This window comes from Passer montanus, unplaced genomic scaffold (genome assembly GCF_014805655.1).
Source record: "Passer montanus isolate IOZ18808 unplaced genomic scaffold, ASM1480565v1 scaffold38, whole genome shotgun sequence".
Taxonomy (NCBI): Eukaryota; Metazoa; Chordata; class Aves; order Passeriformes; family Passeridae; genus Passer; species Passer montanus.
In genome coordinates, this window is record NW_024368596.1 from 4,668,022 (window position 1) to 4,686,570 (window position 18,549).

Below are 18,549 nucleotides of genomic sequence, written 5' to 3' on the forward strand. Positions count from 1 at the left end.
CCCCAGGGCTCCTGTCACCCTTAGGTCGGACATACACAACGTGACCAGGGTCTAAGAAGAAAAAGATTTTATTTGTGTGTTCTCTAGTTTATATACTCTTAACAAAGCATGATCTTAAGTCATTAACTACATTACAATAACTTAGTATATTTATTGGTGTAAAGCAATCAGCATTAATATAATTGGTAAAAAATTTACAGACATTTAATAAGGCACGTATGCATTTACTTATGCACGTAGTCTAGTTTACAAAAATTTTAATGTATCTTTTCTAATCTGTTCCCATGCTGACGGCTTTATCTTCTTCCTTGCCATGGATACACTCAAAAATCATCAATTATTATTTCTTCTGTTAACTCAGCTGTCAAGCCCCTCCATAGTCTCCTGGAGCCTCCTGATTTTCCCTCCCCATGTAAGGTTTATCTAATGTATCCCTCACTGTGTCTTTGGAGCAGTGTCCTGGTTGAGGGAGCCGCACCGAGGGGCAGCGTCACAGCTCTAGATCGAGTTCCCGAGGTAAACAGCAGGGAGTACAAATCCCACTAAACTGGAATTGCTGGAAATATACCTTCAAATCCTAGTTTGGAGCTTAAATCTTTCCTGGTTTGGGTTAGAACAGGGGCTGGGCGGGTTCACTCTTGGTTACCTGCCGGAATTGAACCCTGGAATGACGCTCGCTCCCAGCATCCCTGCTCACTCCCTCCCGTCCCCCGGCACAGACCGAGGGAGAGGAACAGGTTTTGTTTCACCAGGAGGCAACTTTGCCACGCTGAAGGGAGATGGGGCTCTGCTCTGCCTGCTCCGAGCCCTGCGGGTGCCTTCCTGCCCACACCTCCCCTCCGAACACCTGATAACTCATACCTGCTCTTCTCACGCCTTAACCTCTCCTAAAACCTTGCCTTTCTGAGGCGGGTCCTGCCCTGGCTGAACCAAGGGTGGAACCAATAATTTTGTATTAATATGCAATAACAATATTTGGCAAGACTGAAAGAATCCCCAACCCAGGCTGCCGCCAGCCCCTCACCGGTCCCGCTGACCTGCCTCGACCCCCGCCCCTGCTCCGGCCCGGGTTTTCCGTCTGGTCCCGGCCCCGGGATGGGAACGGCCCCGCCGCGGGATGGACAGCCCCGATTCGGGATGGACAGCCCGGATTCGGGATGGATAGCCCCGATTCCGGATGGATAGCCCGGCCCAGGAGTGGATAGCCCGGCCCAGGGATGTACAGCTCCGCCTCGGGATGTACAGCCCGGCCCCGGTATAGCGCCGATCCCGCCCCCGGGATGGACAGCCCGGCCCCGGGATGGATAGCCCGGCCCCGGGATGGATAGCCCGGCCCCGGGGTTGGATAGCTCGGCCCAGGAATGGATAGCCCGGCCCAGGAATGGATAGCCCGGCCCCGGGGTGCACAGCCCCGCTCCCGCCCCGCCCGCGCCGCCGAGGGCAGGTAAGGGCTGCGGGGCTTCGCCGTGCCCGGTGTGCAGGGGGGGCGGGAGCGCAGCCCGGCCGGGCTCGGTGCGAGCGCTCCGTGCCCGTGCCCGTGTCCGTGCCGGTGTCCCTGTCCCTGCCCGTGTCGGTGCCCGTGTCCCGGGCACAGCCGCCGCCGGTCGCCCCGGTGCCCGCCGAGCCCCGGGCGGCGCTGGGAGCGGGCGGAGGTGCCGCTGCCCCCGCCCCGGGCCAGCCGAGCCGCGGGTGCCCGGGGGGCTCCGGGACTTCCCTGCGGGCAGGGTCTGGCCTCGGGGGCGGCGGCTCGGAGCAGGACGCGGGGACAGCCGCGGTGCCGCGGCGGTGCCGGCGGGACACGGGACACAGGTGCCCGTGTGCGCTCGGGGTCAGGATGGAGGTGGCCGTGCCTTCCCCAGCCCTGCAGGGGCGGCTCGGGGCTGCCGGAACCCTGCCCGGGCATGGGGCATCATTGCCCTGGGTCTGGCCGGGACTTTGGGCTGTTCAAATCGAAGTGTATCTGATCTTGCATTGATGAATTGTGCTATCAAAGCCTTTTGCAATTAGTCACAGAGTGGTTTTTGTCCTATCTATTAAAATAAAGTTTGTGAGGCAGCTGCTGGTTTTCAGAGGAGAGATCATAGAATCAGAATAGTTTGGGTTGGAAGATCATCTCATTCCAAGCTTCCTGCCGTGGGCAGGTACACCTTACTCTAGACCAGGCTGCTCAAGCCCTATCCAGCCTGGCCTTGGATGCTTCCAGAGATGGGGCATCCACAGCTTTCTCTGTAGAGAAAATCAGACATTAAAAACTTTCAAAAAAGCACAGTCTTAAAAAATAAGGGGTACTTCTGATGATTTGTAGTGTACTTTTTGTTACTGCTTCCCCACTTTGTATTCTAACTAACTTGTAAAAATGTGGAATGTGATGTGTCACTTCCCTGTGACTTCTGCTGTTTTGTCTGTGTTTTCCTAGTCTCCCCTCTCCATCCTGGTTTTATTTACTTCCTGTTCATGCTTCATTGTTGTAAATGCTTGACATGGCAATAAAACCAGCATTTATTCGTTTCTGCTCCCTTTGCAGCCATCTCTCCAGTGTGATCAATGCTGTTGTATAAGCCATGGTAACCTGTGGCCTATGACCTGTTTGGTCCTTATGTCTTTCTTGGATTGCTTTGGCAATGAGTAATTTTGACATAGAATAGTTTGCAGTGGAGCTTATTCTCTCCAGTGATGCTATAAACCATTCTGTGTCCCTGCATCTCTGCCCCCAGGGCATGGTCAGACAGAGGAGATCTACTGACCTGTCCCTGTGGAGCTTCTGGGGGGTGTCAGAGGCAGGAGTTAGCTGGCTCTGAGGGCTGAGCCCATTTCCCTTACCTCCCTCCCTGTTCCACCTTTGGCAGAGTATCTGAGAAATTCCACGTGGTGACCCAGGTTTCTGCTCTCCTGCACAATTCTGTAATTGAAGTGCAAACTTGTTTTTTTCCTCCTGAACTCATAAATTGTATTCCTTTAATGGGCCTCCATCCCTGGGAAAGGGGCAGCCCTTGCCACAGTGTGGCACAACGTGGGACAAAGTGTTCATTGTACATGAGGCTCGCTTTGATTGCATTTAAATCAATATTGTTATCTGCACTCAGAGATGTAGCAGGGGAGCGTGTGTGTTGGGGGGAGAAAAACAAAGCAATGATAAATATTTGCAACAAAATTGTAAGGAGTGCAAGGCTGTCCTGGGGTGTGAACAGGCGTCAGAGCCTGAGAAAAATAAGGGCTTGTTAGTGACACTTGATTCAAAACCAAGTTACTATTTTTTTTGCAAGTTAAACCTAATGGTGCAGTTTATCTTGGAGAGCCAAAACCGATGGGATTAGACACTCACCCAGGGAGGATGCTGCTGGGAGCTGCTCTGGGTGGCTGCTTGGCTGAGCCTCCATGGCTTCAGGAGCTTCAGCCCAAGCTGTTCCCTTCTTGCAGACCTGCAGCTCCCAGGGCTGACAGCACAAAGCAGAGTCACCAGTGTGGAGTGTCCCTGGGCTGGCATCTTACCCTCTGCAGCATAATGTGCATTTTACACAACAGCATCCTCATACAGTTGTGTCTGGGTGGAATTAGAGATGTCACTGCTTACATAAAAGTCCCCAATCTTATTAAGCTTAAGCACCTAGAAGTAAAACTACATTGTTCAACAGTTCAGATGACCTTGTTATTTTTATCCAAAAAGTCTCTTTTCTCCACCTTCCTTCAAGATTTGCTAAGTATTCATGGTGCTGCACAGATGGAAGAAACACCTTTTCTGTGCAAGGAAGTGGTAGCAGATGATCATCTGATACTGATTTTATTTTTAGTGATTTAATTAAATCAGTGCAATCTGTGTTTAGACTTCTCATTTGAGTTTGTCTAAACTTTTATGTTAAGCTGAACTAAATGACAAGCCATGTCCACATGCAGATTTGTGCTGGTTTAAGCACATCTGTTTATAGCTGTGCTTGTAGCTAATTAACCTGGTGCAACTTTGTCCAGTAGAGAGAACTAGTATGAGAACTGTGGTTTTGTGTTGAAATTAGTGAATCTGATTCACTTCCTAAGAAGTTTCTAAAACTCCTTTTCTTGGATGTTGAAGGGAATTATACCTGCCAGATATCTCCAGCTATGTGATGCACCCTGCTGTTTTACAGTTAACTCAAAACTGGAATGAAAGTATTTCGGAATCATCCAGGCGTGGCTGAGGCTTAAAAATAATCAGTGACCAGAAGGAAGGATCCCTCAGTATGCAAAGTTTCCTAAACAAACTGCACTGTTTTCCCTTGGGATTTATCACCACGCCTCATGCCATTGAGCTCAGCAGGCACAGGAGTACAAAGGAATTGGGCCTTGCATATTTTTAACTTCACTCTGTTACAAAATGAGGTGGTTTTAGCATTGTGTTTTTTTAAATAAAACATCTTCTGATCTGGAGGGCTCCTGACCAGGGTAGGTGTTGCAAGCTCACAATTATTGGGGCATAACAAGCAGGGTCAGGAAAGCAATTTAAGACATGTCACCACTGCAGGCAAACATGGAGAAATTATGTTTGGAAGAAAGCACAGTTGAGGTCAGCAAATATTTTTCTGGGTCAAAAATAATAGACAGAAGTTCTCATGGGCGGTTGCTTTTTTCTTCATCTTCCATTTCTGCAGTTTCTTTGTTTGAGCTCAGCCAAAACTTATCTTCCACCTCCCATTTTTCATATTGAAAATATCTGGGTTCTGAGGATGAGTGAGTGACAAAGGAGGACAGGGAGGTGATTAATCTAAATACTTGCAATGTTCTAGTTTTAAGCTGTTAACTGCTTGGTTTTAGATACCATACATTTAATTGTCCTTATCTTTTCAAGTGTAACAGCTGAGAAGATGCTTTTAGGAGCACCCATCATACCAGTGGCATCTAGAAACCCTGCTAGCAGGACAGCTGAGTTTTTAAAAGTGATATAACAAGTCTGTTCTCCCTTGGCTGAGAGGGAAGCCTGGACACCAGGATGTTTCTCTAATGGAAATGTCAGTGTGGCAGAAGCACGGCATGATGTCCATGAGATGCCCTAAACTGGCTCATAGCTAAACTGTGGGGCTGAAGGGCTGTTACAAACTAATAAATAGGGAATGCAAAGTCTTGTAGAACTCGTTTTCTTGAGGACATAAGTGCAGATTTAGAGCAAAGCTCAGCACAAGCCCAAAGCCAAGTGCATTTAGTGGAGGTGTGGGAGGCTTCCCTCTCACCTCCACCAAAGCTCTTGGGAGCAGAATGCCTGTGCTGGGAGTGAAGGAGGCAGAGCAGGTCCAGCAGGGTGACAGAGCAAACCCTCTGAGGTACATCCTCTCTGGAGATCCAGGCACCCCTGTTCACTGGGATATTAGGGGATTTCTTGGTGTCCCAGGTGGCTGTGCTTGTTTATTTGTGTTCTGGCAATCTGCAGAATTACAATGAACTACATCCTGCAAGCTCTGCAAACAGTTCCCACCTATGAAATAAACAGAACTCTCAAATATTTAGACTATAGCATTGCATTATCAGTTTATTACCAATTAAAAGACTTGTTGACCTTAAGGAGTCTGAGTCAGACTTCTCCTCTGATGGGTGTTTTTATTTTGGCAGTGTTGGTTCTAGGAAATAATGATTAAGACTGAGAAGCTCAGTCTTTTGTTTACCCTAGGTGGTAACCAAAGGATGGTTCATTTAATTAAAAATGGCTAAAAGGAAGTAAATTGTGTGTAATGCAAATTCCACCCATGCAGTTCCTTGTTAGAAGGAGATGAGTAGAGTTCAGTGGAGATAATTATTCATGTGGTGGTTACATTGCATTGGGTAGAAATATAGAGGGGAGGGAAAATCCTTATGCATCCTTAACTGAGCCTTCTGTAATGTCCTGGGCCTGGGATGTTCTTTGGAAGCCAAGGTATTTCTGAGGCTGAGTGCAAATAGGCAGAATTCACCCATTTCCTCTGTTGAGCATTCCTCACATGCAGTGAATAGGGGAGTTTAATCATTTTTTTGGCTTAGCATTGTATTGTTGTTCTAAAATATCTTCGACTGGCTGCTCTTGAGGGGCTGGGCTGGGGACCTGCTTGTTCTGATAAATTCCTGCAATTCCTCTGTGCCTTCTCAGGGCCATTCTTGATCAATGGAATCTTTCACTAAAGCTGCCTAAGGGGAGGGGGAGGGAGGAGATTTTAGTAAAACAGCAGAGATTCTCCATCATGCTGGACATTACTGGAAAGTGTGATGCGAAGCAATGACTTGATCTGAGAGAAACCACCCAGGGCTTGCTCAGAATGAACTGAGCAGTAGTTTTTTGTTCTGGGATGCACACTGGAGGGAAGAGCCATCTCTAGGGTCAGAGCTGCTCTCTTCTAGCTCAGGGCCTGCCAAAGCTGCCCTCAGTGGGGGTTACCAGCAGCACCAGCTGCTCATCGTTCTGTCCGAGGTGGGAATGGCACTCTGTCATGTACAGCCCTCACTGAATAGAGAAAAATATGTGTAAAGTCTGTCAGTAGTGGAGCTTGAGCAATTCTGGCATTTGTGCGTGGCATTGCCAGAATTTGGCCTTGACATTTCCTGTGTGATGGTAACAGATGTGTTTAGATGTGGACTGCTCTGGGAGACCACGGTTGCCTGCTTTGTTTGAAGTTATTCTGTTTATCTTATCAGCTGTCTCTCATGTGAAGGCCATTTGTATATGACTTTGCTGCTTAGGAGGGTTTTGGGAAGGAGCTGTAGGCCTCTTTCTCTCATTTCTCTGTGACAAGTCAGACAAAATATAATTGCAGTCAGTGCAGTGACACATTTTTAGTGGAATAGCTTTTCAGAAAGCAATTAAACATATTCTCTGTTCTTGTAGTTCACAGCTGTTCTCAGTCAGCAGTGAGTAGACAGTTCAGAGCTGCAAGTGGTTTATTGCAAATTAGGAGAAAATAATGCACCTTGGAAGGGCTCTTGTGATGCTGTGGAGTTTCACAACAGCCAAACAAAAGGCAGGTATTTATATATTAATTACAGTTCATTATACAATTAATTTAATTAGAGTGAGAGGGGAGATGTGAGCACAGAGACAGAGAAGGAGGGTTAGTGGTGTGAGTGTGGCCAAGGCAGAATAGACTGGGGTAGGGGTGTCTGCTGTTCAGCCTTTTCCCTGGGACAGCCCTTGGCTGCCTCAGGAGCACTGTCCCACTTCCCAGCAATTCCAGTCTTTATGAGCAGTGGTTGTAAGCTTGTGCAGTACCTTTCCCATCTGTATTTTTGCACCTTGAGGGCTTCTCTGTGTGTAAAAGGGAGCACTTGGACCAGCTGAGCTGCCACAGGCTCGGGTGGGACCCACACCTGGCCCCTACAGCCTCCCGGGCTGGGACTGCCCCTGCCTTGGTGACCATGGCAGTGCCAGCTGCAGCCAGCTCTGGGCTCAAACAGGGATCACAGCTCCTCTGTGCTGCACCACCAGCAAGGGACAAACAGCCCAGCCCCACAGACAGGAGATTTTAATGCTGGTTCTCAGCCCATCCCTCACAAAGAGAAAGACCATCCTACAGTTTGCTTTTTATTTTTTCTCTGCTGACAAAGGACATCCGTTAAAAATTATAGTATTATAATGGTTCTCAGTGTTTTGCCTGATAATAAAAATAAAATAAAGGAATTATGGCAATGCCTCTGCATATTTCACTGACTGCAGAAGCAATCAGATGGGAGGAAGAGTGGGGCTGGACTTTGCAGCATGAGACAGAGAGAGGCACATGGCTGATCATGGACTCTCTAGGTATGGCAGTTTTGGCACTAAATCTTTCTGGTGCTGTTAACTGCAGCACATTCTGGGAACTGCAGTATGACTGTGGGTGCCAGGACCACATCCATCATTCTTAATACAATGCTTCTCTTGGTTTTGACCTGCCCTACAGGGGCTGTCCTGACTAATGAGGGTACTGGGAAGTGTCCACACATTGTAAAGCAAAAGAAGGTTATTTCCTTACATTGTGACATGATGTGTGATAAAGAGGTAGGGACAACAGCCTTTTCAGCTAGCTGCTATTTTCATTGGGCTATGAATAGTCTTGTGAGATCAGTATTATCTGTTCTGGTTTTGTTATGCTTTGTGTTAGGAGGTTTTCATATCTTTATTACATGGACCTCTGTGCAGCTCAGGTCTAAAGGGTGAGGTGGGTCTAGATGGTCCTATGCTCACCTAAGTGATGGAATGGGGTCTTGACTACCAATCTGTCAGGTTACAGCTCCTAAATTCCTCCTCTCCCTTTACATGCCATTCAGTGTCTAGTCCATGAAATCTGCTTGGCCTGTGGTGTATATTATCAGTCTGTGCACATCCCAGTGCTGAGGAAGATGTGCAGCATTTTGAAGGAAAGGTGCATGCTGAGAAATCAGAACCACGATTGGAGTGCCCTGCACATGGCCTACAAATAATTTGTGTCTGTAGGTAGATGTCAGCTAGCACTGAGCTGTACTGGGTATCTGTATCTGAACAGTTCATGCTTTAGTTATGCAGAGCATTACCATAGTTCTGAGCTCAGTTAAACCTCCCAGAAATAAAATGAAAACACAGCACAAAGCAGGTGCCAGCCCCTTCAGCATCTGCCTTTCTGAACGGGGATGTTTCACACCTGCCAGGCCAAGCAAGCTTTTAATTTTTAGCTGATCAAACTATTTGAAAGAGAGTTACTTTAAAGAACTCAAACAGCTTCTGGAACAACAGCCTTCTCTCTACTTTTATTAGTAACCTTCTCAGCTGATCAAATTATTTGAAAGAGAGTTACTTTAAAGAACTCAGCTTCTGGAACAACAACCTTCTCTCTACTTTTATTAGTAACCTTCTCAGCTTTTCTGCAGGTGGTCAGAGCTCTCCTCTGTCCGAGGGCTTGGCAGAGCCATTTGCTAGCTGATCAAACTATTTGAAAGAGAGTTACTTTAAAGAACTCAAACAGCTTCTGGAACAACAGCCTTCTCTCTACTTTTATTAGTAACCAGATCAGCTTTTCTGCAGGTGGTCAGAGCTCTCCTCTGTCCGAGGGCTTGGCAGAGCCATTTGCTGTGTGTGCCCTGTGTGAAGGCTGGCATTGCCCATCTCCCTGCTGGCTGCAGAGCTGCAGCTGGGCATGGCTTACAGCTGGCTCTGCAAAACCAGGCCCACAGGGGAATATCCCCAGGGCTGCAGCTCTTGGAAAGAGCCTTTTTGCACCTGAACACTGCTAAGCAGTTCTGTAGTAAACTAGATCTGGGGCTGAGAAGGGTGTGAGGAATGAGCAAAGCTCCCTGAGTAACACCTGGAATGAGCAAACAGCAAACTTCCTTTGTCTGCAAAGAGGAGCCATGGCTGTGACACAGGTCTGCAAGATGGAGCAGGTGATTACAGAGTGATCCTTACTGGGTTTTCTAATAAAATACATGAGGATATAAAATGAAACAAGCAAGTGGCAGGTCGAAACAAATCAAGGACAAGTACTTCAGTGTTTAAAATGTAGTGAAGCTGTGGGACTGTGGGGCATTGAGGATATTGCAAATGCTCAAAATTAATGTGAGTTCAGAAAATAATTGGAAAAGCTGTGAAATGCAGGGACAGTGCTCCTGTTTCAAGGCATCCCTGCCTGGTACCTTACAGAAGCTGGGCACAGGATGGCTCTGGCTGTAAGCTCTTAGCTCATGTTGAAGGTATCAGCTGGTGCATTACAGGGACCTTCAGTCCAGCTCTGTGTGGCCTTCCCTGTAGTGAACTGGGCACTGACAGCATGCTGGGAGATGAAATGCACACATGCCAGGGCAGGTCTCACTTCTCCAGCCACGCCTGGCTCTGTGTTTGATGAGCTGCACAGCAGTGCCATTCACCACCAGCACAGATATTTCTGGAGACTGAAGCACTGGCTGCTTCTTGGGGAGGTGGCCACAAGAAATCAAAAGCTATCACAGCAGGAGATGCAGCCAGTTATGCCACATGATGGGTCCTGCTCTGCTGCTGCTTGTCTCCACACCCAGCATTTGTCAACAGGACTGGGCATGTGAGTTGGTCTTTGTGATCTTCTCTTCCCCAGAAAAGCAGTCAGAGGTGCAAAGGTCCTTTGCACATCCAGTGTGCTTCTCTGTTCACATCTGTGGTTTTTCCTGTAGCAATTTTACCCATCTGCTTTGCTGTGAAACTTTCCTGTAGCCATGGCAATTTTACCCATCTGCTTTGCTGTGAAATGTCAGGACCCCCTGTGTTGGGGTGTCGTGGTGGTGCAGAGCCCGAGGGCAGCCCACATTTGTTCTGCATGGTGGGCCACAGGCCTTGGGCAGAAGTTGGCTATCTGACACAAACAATTCACTTTTTTATGATTCTCCATTTTGCTCCTAACCAGAGAGTGAGGAGGGGTCTCTAGGAGGGGTCTCCCACTGGTGAGAGGGAAGGAGAGTGCAACTTTCTTTGTGCTTGTCACAGTTTGTCCCCAACCAGCTCACATCAGTGAGCTTGCACTGAAGAAGTCTCAGTGTGGGGTGAAATCTGCCCCAGCACTGTGCCATGACTCCTGTCATTGTCCTGCAGAGCTGCAAGGCTTTTGTGTTTTCCTTCCCAGCTGTTTGCAGAGATGGCAAGACCAGGGCTGGGCAGGACACGCAGAAATTGTTTTTATCTGTGTGGGACCCACGGGGTCCTGGCTCTCCTGCTGACTTAGGTGTTTGTACTACATCACCCCTGTGGTGTCCAAACTGTCCATGAACAAGGCTTTGTTAGGGGAGAGGATGATGTGCAATCTCAGAGAGCAAGCCCAGGCTGTGTGGTGCTGCAGCAGGAGTGTGAGCCCAGAGATGGGGCAATGGTTGGTACTGGGCACTGTGCCTGCCTGATAACGTTCTGTGCCTGCCAGCTCATTCTTATCCTTCATCTGCTGCACTTGTAGACCCATGTGAGCAATTAGCATGGTCTCCCTTAATGCTCCTGAGGGATTCATGGAGGGCTTCTCCTTCCAAGGCTCTGCACTGCCCAGGACAAGCATGGGGCACCCAGCAGAGGCTGCCCAGGCTCAGTGGGGCAGGGACCTGCTGCAGATGGGGATCATTTCCCAGGATTGTTAGTTCCTGCAGGTCTGGGTCAACAGCTTTGCAGCTCCTGACACTTCCAGCAAAACCTCCAGCTCCAGCGGAGCAGTCCTCTGGAGCAGCTCACTTTCCCACAGCAGGTGCATCAAGTGGTTTGATTTTTAACTATATAAAACAAAAGGAGTCGGCGCTTGGTTTCTGTTAACCTTTTCCTTCTAATGTAGCTATTTCAGTGAGAGAAAACATTTTCATGGGAAAGAAAAAAAAAGGCTCTTTACAAAGTAACCTTTTTTCCCAAGATGTAGCCTTTATTTTTAATTGACTGCCATACTGATGAATAAATATGAGTCTTCTCTGAAAATATTTTCTGAAGTAGTTTCAGCCCACATGTCATGGGGTTTGTTAAAAATAAATAACAGTTCTTGAGAAGCAAATACTGTGATATGTCCCTAGATACCTTTTCAAAAATAAAATCTGTCCCAGAAAATTCTGTGAATGTCTTTGTAGAAGTAGGATTGTGCCTGAGAGGCAGAGAAGAGTAGATGGAACTAAGCATGGAAGAAGCATGCCAAGCTGGATGAAATGTAGGTTTAAACAGTAGAGATTCACCAGGGATTTTTTATTATTGTTTCTGTTTAAACTATTTAGAGTGGTATGGATAGTTTCTCACATTATAAAGGCTATATTGTAGTGTGACAAGCACAGCCATTCTTGCCTTAAAGAAATAGGAGATGTTGTTTCCTTTCCTCCAGCAATTTTTTTACAAAAAAAAAAAAGTTTTTTATGACAATGCCATTCATTTTATTAGGTTTTTCCTGCAGTGTTCTGTGGTATTTATTTGTAAACATTATGGTCAGATGCCTGTTCTTTCTTTTAACACGTTGTTACACCATTACAAAAAGGACAAACATTTGTGAGTTTATCAACTGTAAAATAAGGTAAGCCCGTGAAATGATGTCAAATGATGAGCAAAGTTCAGCTGAAGCACTGGTGCTCAGCTTTGGATGGGTCCCTTGATGAAAGAGATGCACCATGCAGACAGTCCAAAGAAGTGACAAACATGATGAAGACGCAGCTTTGAGGGATCTGAAGGAGCTGTGGTTGGTTAACATGGAGCCTGAGGCGTCAGTCCCAGTGAGGATGGCTGCAGAGGAATAATTCCTGTGTCACCTAGGATGGGCTGACACCTGTCAGGGAGATCTGGGGTAGGCAATAGGAAGAAGTTTCTTGCTGACAGCAAAGCACTGAAATAGGTGGCCTGAAAGGGCTGAGGTTGGTATCCTTGAAGGAACAGATTAGAGACTAAGGGTGATACAAGCTTTGAGGTTAGGGAATGGGCCTGATGACCTTCAGATCATGTTTGCTATGAAAGATGGGATTTATTGATTTTTAATGATCTGACTCCCAAGGCTCTGGCTTTGGAAGGAATAGCAAAGTATCATGAAACCCACAAACACTTGAAAGGCTTGCAAACAGTAGAAAAATTGAGTGAGGTAGAAACTGCCTACATGGACAGGAGCAGAACTTTTCCTCCCTCAAAGGTGGCCCTTACTGTCCTCAAGTCGGCCAGGAGAGAGGAGAAGGAATAAAGTGGCAAGGCAGTGCTTGTTTTACCTTTCCTCCACGCCCTGCAGCCTCTGGCCATTTTTGCTGTCTTTTGAAACACAAAGTGATCTGCACCACTAGTGTTTGAATAGCAAATACCAGTGCAACATAAAGCAAAGGGCACACATATTAGAAAACGAGCAACCCCTGGTATTTCATAGCATAACATGCAGCAGAAATACTTGCAGGTTGCTGTTCTGTCATCTTCCAATTGTTTTACAAAGGTTGGCTGCTTATCCTTGGTCTCATTGAAGGCATAAAGAAGTGAGGTTAAGAAGAATGGAGGTAAAAAGCAAGCAAGCAACTTGGTAATTTATATACATATTTTGTTTGTGGCACGCTGAGTCAACTGTTTATTTGTTAGTAGGAAAGGGCTAAAATAAAACATCGTCTTGGTTAGGTTAATACCATGTGAGGAGCTCTAGGACGGGGAGGAAAGTAGGGCAGCTTGTTTTGGAACTTGTGCTGGAGAACAAATAAAAACCCCCAATGCACACATTCGCTTACCATATGTCATGCTTATCTCAAAGGCATCTCGGTGCTATTTCTTTGCAGGGATGCTTGAACTGCACAGAGCAGATTTCCCTGTCGAGGAGAGCGCATGCCGGAGGTGCTGGGGTTGCTGCTGGTGAGAAGAGCTTTGGTGCCTGCTGAGGCAGGAGCTCGCTGCTCCCCTGCTTCCCTCTGGGACTGACGCTGGTGTCCGGATCGCTGCAACCCTGCTCGAGGAAAAGCAAAGGAGCCCAATTGTGCTGAGAGTTTTCCTGGCAGGGGAAGGCATGCAGTGCAGAGAGCTGTGCCGGCCAAGAGCCTGGAAGTGCAAGTCCAGGTGCTAGGGCGAGTTCCACCCAAGCCATGCTGTGGTGACTCCTTTCTCTGCAGCGTGCCTTGCTCAGCACCAGGGCGGCTCTGAGGGGCTGCCCATGGCCCTGTGCCAGCCTGGGCTGGATTGCTGCCTGCTCTGTCCCTGCTTGAGCCCTCTGAGGAGCTGAAGAAGACAGCGGGGAAGATGTTGGACTTGAGCTTCCTGACCGAAGAGGAGTATGAAAAGCTGATGAAGGTTCTGCAGAGAGATGCAGAGCTGAAGAAGAGGGATGGGGATCGCATCAGGTGAGCGAGTGTGTGAGAGCAGGGTGTGAGCTTCCCTTGGGGAAGACTTTTTCATTTCTTTGAGAAAGGAGCACGTGTGTGTGTGTGTGAACAAGGAGAGGTGCAGGTTACAGCAGCGCCGTCCCTTTTGTTCAGACCCTGATAGATCTTTTCATTGTACCTTGTCTTTCTCAGCCATCCTTCTGTTGCTGCTGTCCTCTCCTTGCAGGAGAGGACTCTCCTTTTGAGTTAATCATCAGCCCTCAGAGATGCCAAGGGCAGTCACCCCTTTCCTGTTTGGTAGAGGAAGATGCTGATTTCTTGGTGGCAGAGGTCTGAACAGGGGAGTAGCTTCTACCTTGTTTTACTCACCTGGTAGCACAGAAAGGCTACACTATGGTGTGTTTTAAAATGAAATTTTACAAAATGAGATTTTACATCCCCTTCTCTGTTTTATGTTGCCCCATTGCTTTTTGAGATGTGTGTCTGCACCATCTGTCATACAGAGAGGGGTGATTAGAGGCTGCATGATCTGCCAGAGGTTTGCAGGGAGCTGCTCCAGAGCCAGGGGTTCTGGCTCAGTGCAGCTCCTCTGCCACTGGCCATCCTGGAGCTCAGGTCTGGTTGATCAGGATTGCTTGTTGCTGCTGTTGCTTTTAAATGCCAGGCATTAGACCATCTGGGCTGACAGTGTGCACCAGGCTCAGGGAGCTGGCACCGAATTCTCCATGGCAAGAAATTAGTAACTCAGTGGGTGTGGGTGGCACCGTGCCATTTACCCCAGCTAAGGATATGAGTCTTTGATTGCTGTTGAGCCAGAAAAAGAGTAAGCCCCATACAGAAAGGATGCTCAAGTCTTGAAGAGGGAGCAGAAGCTTTGCTGCAGGCTCCTGGGAGCCTGTGTGCCCTGGCCTCTGCTTGGAGGTGGGAGCTGGGGAAACAACTGGAAGCCAAAGCCTGGAATTGCGGTGTGTGTGTCTGCATGCTCTTCTTACCTCTCCTCTGAGTTGAAACAATTTCAAAAAGGCTTGCTTTTATTTATTTTGGTTTTGTTTGTTTGTTTCTGAAATGGAGTAAATTTTCCCTCTGAAATGGATGTTTGGTAAAAAGAGTGTTTGGATTATTTTGGCTTTGTTTCACTTCTCTTTGAAAGCTGTTGCACAGAAGGCTTTGATTTGGGAGTGAAGTGAATTAGAGCCCCAGAGCCCCTTGCTGTCAGTTTGGTTTCCTGCAGTAAAACATGTTTGGTTTCAACACAACCTGCCTGCTGGGCAAAATGAAGTCAATGGCGTTTCCTTGATCTGCTGTCAGTAAGAGTAAAATAACTATTTCCTCTGGCCCAGCACCTTGAGACCCTCACGGAGGCAGTGCAGCCCTGGTTGAGATGGGAACTTCTGTTGAGTCCCCAGGATGGCCTGCAGGGGCTTGAGCCCAGTTATCCCTGCTCCCTCCTGGCCTTTAGGCAGTCAAATGGGACCCTTCAAGGCTCCAGGGTTATCTGGGGGTTTGCCCCCTTTTCCTGCTGAGGAGGGAGCTCCCTCTGGCCTCCCAGGTTCCACAGGAGCCCTGAACTGTGCTGAGCTGTGCCAGCTGCAAGGCAGATAATTCAGGATTAGAGTGCAGAGCACTGACAGGTTTAGGTGCCAAAAACCAGCCCTGGGTGTGCCCAAGAGAGGAACAGTAGGAGAAGCCATGCTTAGGAGGGAGAGCTAACCATGCAAGTGCCACAACAGGCATGGCAGGGGGAGCAGGGAGAGGAGCAGCATCCAGGGAGAATGCTGCAGGGACAGGTTGCTTCTCTAAATATCATTATTTGTTTCTGTGGTTTGCAGCAAATTTGATCCAAAAGGTTTTGCTATAAATAGATTAATAAACAAATAAAATGGAGAAGTGAAAGACAGACAAACAGCTCCACCCCTTCCTTAACCCTCAGGGCAGACAAGCAAGTGGACAAATCTCCTTGCCAAGTGAATGATTTGGATTTGTGAAATCTGGAAGTGGTGAAAGCCTGTGTTTACAAGGTGCTGTTACCATTCCAGATAAAGAGTAAATCAGCAGCTGTTTTAATGCTGGTTTGGCTCCAGGGATGGCAGAGAATAATCTCTGGATCCTTCGTAGTGTCAGACAGGTGAACCCATGGACATATTGCAAAGGTGGCTCAGGGGAAGATGTGTTTGGTGTGTAATGCTTGCCCTGCCTTTCAGGAGGATACAAGGCTCCATCACAGATGAAAAGAAGAAGAAGTTTGTGACAGGTGAATGGTTTTCAGAAGTGAAGGCAAAACGGTTCCAGGAGGACTTGGCAGGGCCGGATCTACTTCGGGCATCAATTAGAAGGAAAGCTAGAAAGTAAGTATGTAAGAAAGTTAGTGCACATCTCAATAAAACAAATTGATGGACCAGAAAAAAATTGCTCCAGAGTGGGAGTCTCCCTGTACTGGCAGTCTGTTGAGAACCAGTCCCTGCATTGTGATAAGGGGATTCTGATCTATGTTTTCAGTACCGGAAAAACATCCCTTGTCATCAAAATCAGGGCTCAAAATAAAAATTACAGTGTGGCTGAGAACCAAGGCAAAAGCCATGTGCAGTGAATGCCTTTTCCCCACTTCAGCTTCTTTTTTCTTTTTTTTTTTTCCTTCTTTTTCCCAAAATTTCTGTTTGCTGGAGGTCATTGGTGTAATTTCTTACCACAGAAGTAAAAAGAGAAGGGGATGATGTAGGACAGTTTCTGGCATCAAGCTGACATGTGTGGGTCAAACACATCCCCCTGCCCCAGTTCCTGAAGTGGTCTGACAGGAGCTGCTCTCACAGGCCTCTGGAGTGGGGAGATGGTCACATTTCTGCACAGGGTGCCTCTCTCCTCCTGGCACATGTTTGCCCACTGGAGAGGGTCCACGCATCGCTTCTTACATGGAAATACTTCCAAGGCAAAATGTGGTTTTCTGAGTAGAAAGGGCCCAGTGTGTGCCCAGGCTGTGTGCCACGTGTGCTGACTGGAAGCAGATGTGTTGTTTGATGTGCAGATATACTTCCATGGTGCTGTGTAAAACAGATCACAGCAGACTTGTCAGCTCAGGGCAAGAGATCAGCCCTGTGTGAAACAAGCAGGACTGTGCTTAGAGTCCAAATGTAACTGGCCTGGAGCTGGGACCTTGTGCTGAACATCTGTGCAAAGCAGAGCTGAGGATGATTCATGTTGTCCACACCATGGGGACAGGCCAGCAGCCAGTGTCACACAGGCTCCTGGTGGCTTGTCAGGGTGGCAGTCACAGATCCCCCCATGGCTGGGGAGTTATTTAATTACGGGATGATTCACGTTGTCCTCACCATGGGGACAGGCCAGTGTCACACAGGCTCCTGGTGGCTTGTCAGGGTGGCAGTCACAGATCCCCCCATGGCTGGGGAGTTATTTAATTACTGGCTGCTGCCGCCCTGGGGAAGTCTTGGCGCTGACAGGCAGCTCCAAGCAGAGCCTGCTGCTGTCTCTGACAAGGGCCCCATGGCTGGGCTCTGATTTTGGCAGTAAAGGCTGCAGCCCCTGACAGAGGGGCATCTGTGCAGCACTCAAATGTCATCTCCAGCAGTTCAGTTCAGCCACCATCCCTGGGCCCAGCTTCCCCCTCCTGACAGGGGAGCAGCAGTATAGGTCACTCCTTTGGTGAAACTCCTTGGCCAAGATGTGTCTGCAGCAGAATTGCCTGGATTTAGGGCACTCCTCCTTGCTCCATGTTATTAGACACATTCTGAAAGCTAAATGCTGACTAGGGACTTCACTGACAGCCCCATTTTCTTTTTGCTCTTTACCTACCCCTGACAGCTCTCATAACTTAGCACAGATTCATTGGAGCCTCTCATGCAGAACTGGCCCATCATATTTCATATGAAGTTGCTTTTATCCTTGGTGTTATGAATTCATGATGTCATTAAATTTACTATTTTATCATACCTCCAGAATGCTAAAACATATAAAACCTTTTCCATCTTGGCAGAAGTGCCTGGCTTTGCTGCAGAGCATGCTCTCCTTTTTGAGGATGTGCATTTGTGCTTGCACTCTCTTGGCATGAAGAGGCAGAGCTTTAGCAGCCTCTGCCAGCACCCAGCTCAGGCAGATGCTCTGCAGCCCAGCCAGCAGCCTGCAGTAGATAGGATTGTCTGCCCTTTGCCTTGCACCCTTAGCTCTCTGCCCACTTCAGGAAAGCAGAATTTGAAGTACTGTTGGTTTTAGATTTGGCCTTGAGGGCTGATGTGCACATATCAGATGATGTCTCAGGTCATATATAAAATAATCTCCTTACTAAAGCAGCAGAGTGATGCAAGAGTCATTGCACGTGCATTGTTTGACTAATGCTGTTTTAAGAAGGAAGAAGCAAATGTTATTAAATTACTGTAATAGTTATGTCTAGATTTAGCCTTTGTTCCTTTTCCAACTTTTTTTAATTCCCTTTTCCCTCTACTTGTATTCTCAGACTTATTTTGGTAAAGCACAGGAATAACATGTGACTTTATTCCTTCCTGTTACTTTTTCCACTGCCATTTTACATCACTGGTTGTGCATCAAGATTCTGCAGCTAATATATTCACCTTAGATGAGATAAGGGCCTTTTCTTGCCATATTGACACCTTTTATCCTTCCCCTGGAAAGATCAGTCATTCACCCCTGCTGGCTTTCAAGGTGATGAAGGGGTGCGTGTTCATTTAGTCAAATCTATGTTCATAACACCTGATTTAAGGCTTTGGAGTTAAATCTGTGTTAGGGAGTGAAATGAAAAATGTTCCTTCATGGAAAAGCCCCACAGAGATAATTTCTGGCATTCTCTGTGCAAGGTAAGTGGAGGGGTAGAAATGTGTGCTTGCAAAGGAAAATTCCCAG

The 18,549-nt window shown here is 47.6% G+C and overlaps 1 protein-coding gene across 1 annotated transcript in view; it reads left to right on the top strand.

Moving 5' to 3' along the window:
* The first annotated feature begins 1,330 nt into the window (after window positions 1-1,330).
* LOC120506242 (synaptotagmin-like protein 2) overlaps window positions 1,331-18,549 on the top strand; it is a 34,888-nt gene continuing 17,669 nt past the window's right edge. The window contains exons 1-4 of the mRNA XM_039717595.1: window positions 1,331-1,444; window positions 13,147-13,701; window positions 15,885-16,028; window positions 18,410-18,417. Coding sequence (XP_039573529.1) covers window positions 13,601-13,701; window positions 15,885-16,028; window positions 18,410-18,417 — 253 coding nt within the window. The 5' untranslated portion in view covers window positions 1,331-1,444; window positions 13,147-13,600. The remainder of the gene's footprint in view (window positions 1,445-13,146; window positions 13,702-15,884; window positions 16,029-18,409; window positions 18,418-18,549) is intronic.